This window comes from Larus michahellis, chromosome 24 (assembly GCF_964199755.1).
Source record: "Larus michahellis chromosome 24, bLarMic1.1, whole genome shotgun sequence".
NCBI classification, from domain to species: Eukaryota; Metazoa; Chordata; class Aves; order Charadriiformes; family Laridae; genus Larus; species Larus michahellis.
In genome coordinates, this window is record NC_133919.1 from 2,309,223 (window position 1) to 2,316,766 (window position 7,544).

The 7,544-nt window shown below is 69.9% G+C and overlaps 3 protein-coding genes across 3 annotated transcripts; all 3 read left to right on the forward strand.

The window, feature by feature from the left end:
- ACKR1 (atypical chemokine receptor 1 (Duffy blood group)) lies at nucleotides 1–2,476 on the forward strand. Its single transcript, XM_074566844.1, has 2 exons — nucleotides 1–166; nucleotides 1,161–2,476. The coding sequence occupies exons 1-2, from the start codon at nucleotides 146–148 to the stop codon at nucleotides 2,079–2,081; spliced, it is 942 nt and encodes a 313-aa protein (XP_074422945.1). The 5' UTR covers nucleotides 1–145; the 3' UTR covers nucleotides 2,082–2,476.
- Nucleotides 2,477–3,665: 1,189 nt separating this feature from the next.
- LOC141734734 (serum amyloid P-component-like) lies at nucleotides 3,666–4,766 on the forward strand. The gene is made up of 2 exons (XM_074566845.1): nucleotides 3,666–3,741; nucleotides 4,005–4,766. Exons 1-2 carry the CDS (start codon nucleotides 3,678–3,680, stop codon nucleotides 4,622–4,624), a joined length of 684 nt encoding a protein of 227 aa, XP_074422946.1. The 5' UTR covers nucleotides 3,666–3,677; the 3' UTR covers nucleotides 4,625–4,766.
- Nucleotides 4,679–7,473, forward strand: LOC141734732 (serum amyloid P-component-like). The gene is made up of 4 exons (XM_074566842.1): nucleotides 4,679–5,360; nucleotides 6,001–6,091; nucleotides 6,293–6,462; nucleotides 6,726–7,473. The coding sequence occupies exons 1-4, from the start codon at nucleotides 5,297–5,299 to the stop codon at nucleotides 7,319–7,321; spliced, it is 921 nt and encodes a 306-aa protein (XP_074422943.1). The 5' UTR covers nucleotides 4,679–5,296; the 3' UTR covers nucleotides 7,322–7,473.
- The last annotated feature ends 71 nt before the right edge of the window (nucleotides 7,474–7,544 follow it).

Genomic DNA, 7,544 nt, shown 5'->3' on the forward strand with positions numbered 1-7,544 from the left:
AGCGGAGCCCGAGGGAGAGCGAGCGGGACGCGGGGGCTCTCGGGGAGCGTGTCCCGCCGCGCGTGGTGCCCGTCGGGGACCGCGCACCCCTGAGGGCGCACCGCGGGGGGGAGACGGAGGAGCGGGCGCCGTGCCAGGACACACCATGGGCAACTGCATCCCGGTGGTGAGTTGTTTCTCCCTCCCCTGACGCTTCTCCCCATCCCGCTGGGACGCAGGAGGGCGCGCGGCGGCCAGCGGGGTCCCGTCTCGCTGCCGGCCAACGTGCGCTCGCAGCATGGCTGCGTGGGTTTGCCCTCGCCCGCTGCAGGGTCCGCACCCCGCCTTTTGAGGCCATAAGGAAATTTGGGCTTTCACGCCGGCCCCCCGGGACAATCCCATGGCCCCAGGGTATCAGCTGCAGGCGGGCTCCCCTCGCCCCGCAGCGTGGCCCTCCCTGATAAATGGCTCCGCTCGACCCGCGCCGGGGCCGTACGCGAATCCCCCGGCATCGGTGGGGCAGCAGCTCCGCGGCCGGCAGCGGCGGCACGTCAAGGGGTGTCTTGAGCGATGCCGTGGGATCTCTCTGCCCTGCTGAGGCCGCGGCTGGAGCCTGGGGTCCAGTGCTGGGCTCCCCGGTTCAAGAAGGACGGGGGCCTGCTGGAGAGGGCACAGCAAAGGGCTACCGAGATGGTGAGGGGACTGGGACACCCCTCTGATGAGGAAAGGCTGAGGGATTTGGGGCTTTTTAGGCTGGAAAAAAGGTGACCGAGGGGGGACCTTACCAACGCTTATAAATACTTCAAGGGGGGTGTCAGGAGGATGGGGCCGGGCTCTTCTCAGTGGTGCCCGGGGACAGGACAAGGGGTAACGGGCACAAACTTGCCCATGGGAAGTTCCATCTCAACACCAGGAGGAACTTCTTTGCTGTGAGGGTGGCAGAGCCCTGGCCCAGGCTGCCCAGAGAGGTGGGGGAGTCTCGCGTCTCCGGAGACATCCCAACCCCGCCTGGACGCGTTCCTGTGCCCCCTGCTCTGGGTGACCCCGCTCCGGCAGGGGCTGGGACTGGGCGATCTCCAGAGGTCCCTTCCGACCACCACCATCCTGTGGTTCTGTGATCGCGGGCACCCGCGGCCGGTTGGGCATGTCGCCATCGTGACGCCCGCGGGTCTCCTTGGCAGAGCCCCAGCATCCTGGAGAGCAAGAACTCCCTGGACCTGATGGACATCCTGGGCAACCTCTCCTACGACGTGACCGCTTACGAGGACAGCAACGGGACCTTCCCAGACTACGACGCCGCGCCCTGCCACAACGAATACTGTCCCCTCTTCCAGCGTGTGGCCCCCACTTTCCTGGCCGTCACCTGCGCTGTGGCCACCCTGGGCACCGGGGCGCTGCTGGTGGCACTGGCCAAGCGGCCACATGCCTGGGGCTGGCCCCAGAGCCGAGCGCTGGTGGCCCAGCTGGCGGTGGGGATGGGGCTCTTCACCACCCTGCTGCCGGTGGTGGCGGTGGGCATCGGGCAGGGCTGGCGGCTGGGCACGGGGCTCTGCAGCCTCACCCACCTGCTGTGGCACTGGAGCCTCTTCGCCCAGGGGCTACTGGTGGCCAGCGGCTCCTGCAGCACCGCCTGGTGCCGCTGGGACCCCCGGAGCCGACGCCTGACCGTGGCCGTGTGGGCCGGGGCGCTGCTGCTGGCGATGCCGGTGGCTCTCGCCAGCGGCACGGTGGCGTCCCCGGTGACGAGCTGCGTCCGCCGGAGCGTGGCCATCCTCTCCCCCGCGTACCTGCTGCACCTCGCCTTCTGCCTCTGCCTCTTCCTGCTGCTGCCGGCGGGGCTGCTGGTGGCCACGCTGGCCGTGCCGCGGCTGAGGGCGGGCTGGCAGCCGGGCGTGGGGGCGAGCTGGCTCTTCTTTGGGCTCTGGCTGCCTTACGGCGTGGGGCTGGGGGTGGATTTCCTCCTGCGAGCCCGGCTGCTGCAGCCCAGCTGCGGCACCTTCGAGCACTTTGACTACGTGCTGGGGCTGGGCGAGGGGCTGGGGGTGCTGCACTGCTGCCTGGGGCCCGCCGCCCTGCTCGCCGCCCGCCTCCGCCGCTGCTGAGCTCCTGGCGCTGCAGCCCCCGGCCCCGCGCCAGCCCCCGGCACCGTCCCCTCTCCCCACCGCGTCCCCACCAGCCCCCCAGCTCCTGCCCCGCAGGCAACGCTCCCCCCGGGGAGGGCAACGTGGCGCTTCTCCTCCCTCCGTCCCCTTTCCCCGGGGTCTCAGCCCCACCGTTTGGGGCCAGACACCCCGATTTGCTCAATCCCCGGGGTGCCTCAAGCATCTCCTCAAGACCCCAGGGGGTGTCAGCCCCCCAGGCTTGGCCCCAGCTCCGTGGGGAGATTCCAGCAGCGGTGATGTGAAGCGGCAGAGGATTTTTTCCTCCCTCCCGACAAGCCGAGATAAATGTCCCACCCGTGAGCACACGGGATTATCTACAATACATACGTCTGCCAGAGCTGCTCGCCACGCTCGGTTCATGGCAGGGGCTGGGAGGTGTTGGGGGGGACCAGGGGGGTGACATCCATCACCTCCGGCCAGGCTCCCGAGGGCTGGAAATGGGAGGCGTGTGCTCCTCGTGCCTCCCAATTAGCAGGAGAAGTTCGTTCCGGAGCTCTGCAGGCCGTCAGCGGGACGCGAGGTCGTTTATATCCAGCGCTGGGAGTCATCTGAGCCGCGCTCCGCCATCCCCACGAGGGACGGCCGCGTGCGGTCACAAGGCAGACGGGAGGCGAAATGGGTGCGGATGGAGAGCTCGGCGGGGGGGGTGGGGGGGACGATGGAGGGGCGCGAGCCTGCGGCCAGGACCTGCCCCTCCCGGCTCCATGGGGTCGGGGGTCCGGCACACGAGGAGCCGCCTGGGCTGCGACAAGCCCTGTGGGACCTGGGGGCTCATCCCCGGTAAATTGAGGGACTGACTGGGTGGGGAATGAGCCCACGTTGTCCCCAAAAAGGGGGTGGCCACCCACAGCATCCCACTGCTGGCCTGCCAGCCGTACCCCCCAACCCCAGCCCGGACCCCCCCCCAACCAGCACCATCACTGGGGAGCCTGGAGCAGACGGGATCCTCCTCCTTCCCAGCCAGGCTGTCCCTGGGCAGGGGGCACAGAGCTCTGCCCGGGTCCCGGTCGCCCGCGGGAGGATGCACAGACCACGGATGCCCTCGGAGGACACCGGACCCTCGGCCGTTCCGCTTCGCTGCAGCTTCTTCTGCCACCTGGTGCCCACGGCTCCATCTTCGGGCTCCGTCCCTTTGGCCAGGATGTGGCGAGCGGAGCCCCCGGGGACGTGCCCGAGGGCCGTGGGTTGGGGGGCAGCTTCCCCTGTCCCCCTCGGAGGAGCCGGGATCAAACCGGGTCGCTCCCACCGGGGGGGGTGAGGCGAGGGGACTGTGGCGAAGCCGCGTGTCCGGGGTGCCGCGGCCGCCCAGGTGGGCACGTGGCCGGGCGCAGCTCCAAGGGGAACCCCGTGCAGGCGGGTGACCTGGGGACTCGTGGCACGTCCACGTCACGGCGTGAAATCGCTCCTCCCGGGCATGCCGGGCGGCTGGGGATGGGATTGGGGGGAACGTGGCTCCCCTCCCACCCTCCGGCCCCATAAACTCGGCGGGCAGCAGCCCTGCGCCAAGGCAGCTTCTTCCTGGCACCGATCGGGACCATGGGCCAGCTGTGGCTCTGGCTTGCCATCCTGGCCGGGCTCTCAGGGATCGTGGCCCAGGAAGGTAGGGGTGACACCGGGGGACAGGGCAGGTCCGGGGGGGGACATGGCAGCAGCTCTTGGACCCCTCTGGTCAGTGCCAGAGCCCGGTTGGCGTGGTGGGGTGGGGGTGCTGGAGCAAGGCGGGGGTCAGCAGAGGGGACATCAGGGACGTGGAGTCGCCCAGAGGGGACCGAGGAAGGCTGAGAGGCAGTTGGCGGGGGTGCAGGACACCCCAACCTCCTGCCGCATCCCCATCTCTCCCCCCCCCCCCCCGCCCCCCCCCAGACCTGTACCGAAAGGTGTTCGTCTTCCGGAATGACCCCAGCAACGCCTACGTGGTGCTGAGGGCCAAACCGGAGCAGCCGCTGCAGAACTTCACCCTGTGCCTGCGCTCCTACACCGACCTGACGCGGCCCCACGGCCTCTTCTCCTACGCCACCAAGGCGCAGGACAACGACATCCTCCTCTTCAAGCCCAAGCCCGGCGAGTACCGCCTCTACGTGGGGGGAAAATTCGTCGCCTTCCGCGTCCCCGAGGGCCGCGGGGACTGGGAGCACGTCTGCGCCAGTTGGGAATCGGCCACCGGCGTCGCCGAGTTTTGGCTCAACGGGAAGCCCTGGCCCCGCAAGGGGCTGCAGAGGGGCTACGCCGTGGGGGCGGAGGCGGCCATCCTGCTGGGGCAGGAGCAGGACGCCTTCGGGGGCGGCTTCGACGTCTACAACTCCTTCTCGGGCGAGCTGGCCGACGTCTACCTGTGGGACGTGGGGCTGTCCCCGGACAAGATGAGAGCCGCCTACCAGTCCCTGCGCCTGCCGCCCGCCCTCCTGGCCTGGAGGAGCCTGAGCTACGAGGTGAAAGGCGACGTGGTGGTGAAACCCCGGCTCCGGGAGGTGCTGGGGCCATGACAGCCGGCCGGCTCCGGGGCTGGGGTGGCCTCAGCCCCCGCTTTTCTTCCCCTCCCCGTCCCCGTCCCCCCTTCGCCTCCGCAACCCGCCAAGGAGAAGTTGCCGAAGGCGCGTCCCAGCCGAGGCGCTGCGGTGGGGACGGGGCTCAGACGGAGCTGGGGAGGGCTGGGGGCACCACTCAGCCTGGCAGGGTGTCCCCCCCCCGCGCGCCAGCACCCGCCACCCACCCGTCCCCGACGCCTGGGGCACCCTCTCCCATCCCCATGCCCCCCCCGAGCCGATCGGCAGCCAGCTGCTGCCGGCAGGACGCGGATCCACGGGCTCCAGCGCTGCCCGACCCCACACGAAACGGCAGAAGTGAGCGGGGACAGGCAGGCGGGGGGCTCGGCGCCAGCCCTTGGCGACGCAGGACCCATCCCCGTGCGCGCCCGCCGTCCCCGGGCTCCCTGCCAGCCTGCTGGGTTGGCAAACTCCCGGGCCGGCAAACCAGCCCCAGCTTGCCAAAGAGCCCCGCTGGTCACTGTCCCCGCAGGCGTGGGGCGAAGGTCCCGGGTGAACGTCGCCGTGGCGGAGCCGCACGCTCACCCCGGCACGGAGCCTGAGCAGCCCCAGGGCCGCGGCACCGCTGGCCCTGCGCTTGCCCCTCAGCGCCGAGCCGGGCTCGGCGCTGCCATGGGGCGGCTGTGGCTCTGCCTCCTCGCCCTCGCCGCGCTCTTCGGCCTCGCTGCCCCACGAGGTAGGGACCTGGGGGGGGGGGGGGGGCCGGAGCTGCACCGGGACCCCCTGCGGGTCCCACGGGGAGAGCAGGAGGTGCAGTGGGGGGCAGCGGGTGCAGTGGGCGCAGGGGGGCACGCAGCGGTGGTGGCAGGGGGGAGCAGTGGGGCGCCCTGAGCACTGCAATGGGGGGTGCAGTGGGTGCAGTGAGGGGGGCAGTGGGTGCAATGAGGGTGCGGTGGGTGCAGTGAGGGGGGCAGTGAGGGGGGCAGTGGGTGCAATGAGGGGTGCAGTGGGCACAGCGAGGGGTGCAGTGGGTGCAGTGAAGGTGTAGTGGGCGCAAGGAGGGGCGCAGTGGGCACAGCACAGTGCGCCAGGGGTGCCGGGGGGGCAGCAGGGGCGGGAGGAGGAGATGCGCCGGCAGCATAGCCGGAGCCAAGAAGGGCACCCCGAGCGACACAGGGTGGGGACAGCAGCCGGGGGCGGCAGGGACACAAGGCCGGGCACCACCAAGAGCGACACAGGGCTGCGGTGGGGACACGAGGTGGGACAGGCAGCCCCAGGGGTGGGGACAGGGGGACAGGGAGACGCACGCACACACACACACACACACACACACACGCCCCCCCGGCCATCCTGCCCCTTCCCTCTGGGTGCTGCAGAAAAAGTGACGGCCCAGATCCAGGCTCACCCGCCGGCACCCACCATGTACCACCAGCTGACGCTCTCCTGCGAGGTCTCGGGGGACCCCGGGTAAGGCGCTCCCCACCCTCCCGCGGCCTCTGGCACAGCCCTGGCGTGGGGGCAGGCAGCTCCGGCATCCCCGGCCCCGCGGGCAGCAGGAGAAGAAGGGGCTGGAGAGGGAGCGCCACGGTCCCTCTACGTCCCCCCACCCCGTGGCATGGCCACCCTGGGGTGTCCCCCCCAGCCTGAGTGAGACCTGGCCCGGCTCAGCCCCCAGGAGTTCCTGTGGGAGAAGGAAGGACATCGTGACCCGCTGCAGAAAGGCCCCGACAACGTCCTCCTCTTCCGCTCCTTCAACAAGACCCACTTGGGCACCTACATCTGCAGGGCCACCGGCTCCCTGGGCACCGCCGTGGCCACCTACAACCTGTGGATAGACGGTAGGGAGGGGACCGAGGGCATGGCCGGGGACAAGGGCTCTTCCCCTCCTTCCCGCCACGCCGTGCCCATGCCACCCCCATATCGCAGCCTACACGTGGTGGTGAAAGCCACCTCTGGGTCTGATGCCGGAGGCCACCAACCTCCAGGTTGGTGGTGGCCTCCTCGTTGGCACGCTGCGACCCTGTTTCCCCTTGGGGGGACCTTCCCGGGTGCCTTCTCCACGGCATGGAGCAGCCACCTCTTTCTTTCTTGCCTCTCCCAGATCTGGTGAACAAAGTGTTCGTGTTCCCCCAAGCGACCAACGACTCCCACGTGCTGGTGAGGGCCAAACCGGAGCAGCCGTTGCAGAACTTCACCCTGTGCCTGCGCTCCTACACCGACCTGACGCGGCCCCACGGCCTCTTCTCCTACGCCACCAAGGCGCAGGACAACGACATCCTCCTCTTCAAGCCCAAGCCCGGCGAGTACCGCCTCTACGTGGGGGGAAAATTCGTCGCCTTCCGCGTCCCCGAGGGCGTCATGGCGAGCGAGCACGTCTGCGTCAGCTGGGAATCCGCCACCGGCATCGTGGGCTTTTGGCTCAACGGGAAGCCCTGGCCCCGCAAGGGGCTGCAGAGGGGCTACGCGGTGGGGGCGGAGGCGGCCATCCTGCTGGGGCAGGACCAGGACGCCTTCGGGGGCGGCTTTGACCCCCAGAAGTCCTTCGTGGGGGAAATGTGCTCCGTGTACATGTGGGACACGGGGATCTCCACCTCGGGGGTGATGGCGGCCATGAACAACCGCCCCGCCAATGCCCCCATCTTCGGCTGGAGGAACTTCCCCTACACGACCGTGGGCGAGGTGTACCTGAAGCCCTGAGGCCCCCCCCCAGCTCCCGCCGTCTCGCTCGGGGTGGCTGGCGAGCGCTGGGCGAGCCGTGGTTGCCACCGGGCCTGTGTCCCCCTTCCCTGCTGTGTAACCGCCCCCACCCCCAAAGCCTCACATAAATGAAGAAATGGGTTTGAAAAGCAGCAACCGAAGCCCCCCCACAGCTCAAGTAATTAATCCAGGCTTAGGAAACTCGTTGGGCGAGGGGTGGCGG

Coding starts and splice junctions, on each gene's coding strand:
- ACKR1 (XM_074566844.1), top strand. CDS start 146: ATGGGCAACTGCATCCCGGTG. Junction 167..1,160: donor TGGGCAACTGCATCCCGGTG/GTGAGTTGTTTC, acceptor TCTCCTTGGCAG/AGCCCCAGCATCCTGGAGAG.
- LOC141734732 (XM_074566842.1), top strand. CDS start 5,297: ATGGGGCGGCTGTGGCTCTGCCTCCTCGCCCTCGCCGCGCTCTTCGGC. Junction 5,361..6,000: donor CGGCCTCGCTGCCCCACGAG/GTAGGGACCTGG, acceptor TGGGTGCTGCAG/AAAAAGTGACGGCCCAGATC. Junction 6,463..6,725: donor CTACAACCTGTGGATAGACG/GTAGGGAGGGGA, acceptor TGCCTCTCCCAG/ATCTGGTGAACAAAGTGTTC.
- LOC141734734 (XM_074566845.1), top strand. CDS start 3,678: ATGGGCCAGCTGTGGCTCTGGCTTGCCATCCTGGCCGGGCTCTCAGGG. Junction 3,742..4,004: donor AGGGATCGTGGCCCAGGAAG/GTAGGGGTGACA, acceptor GCCCCCCCCCAG/ACCTGTACCGAAAGGTGTTC.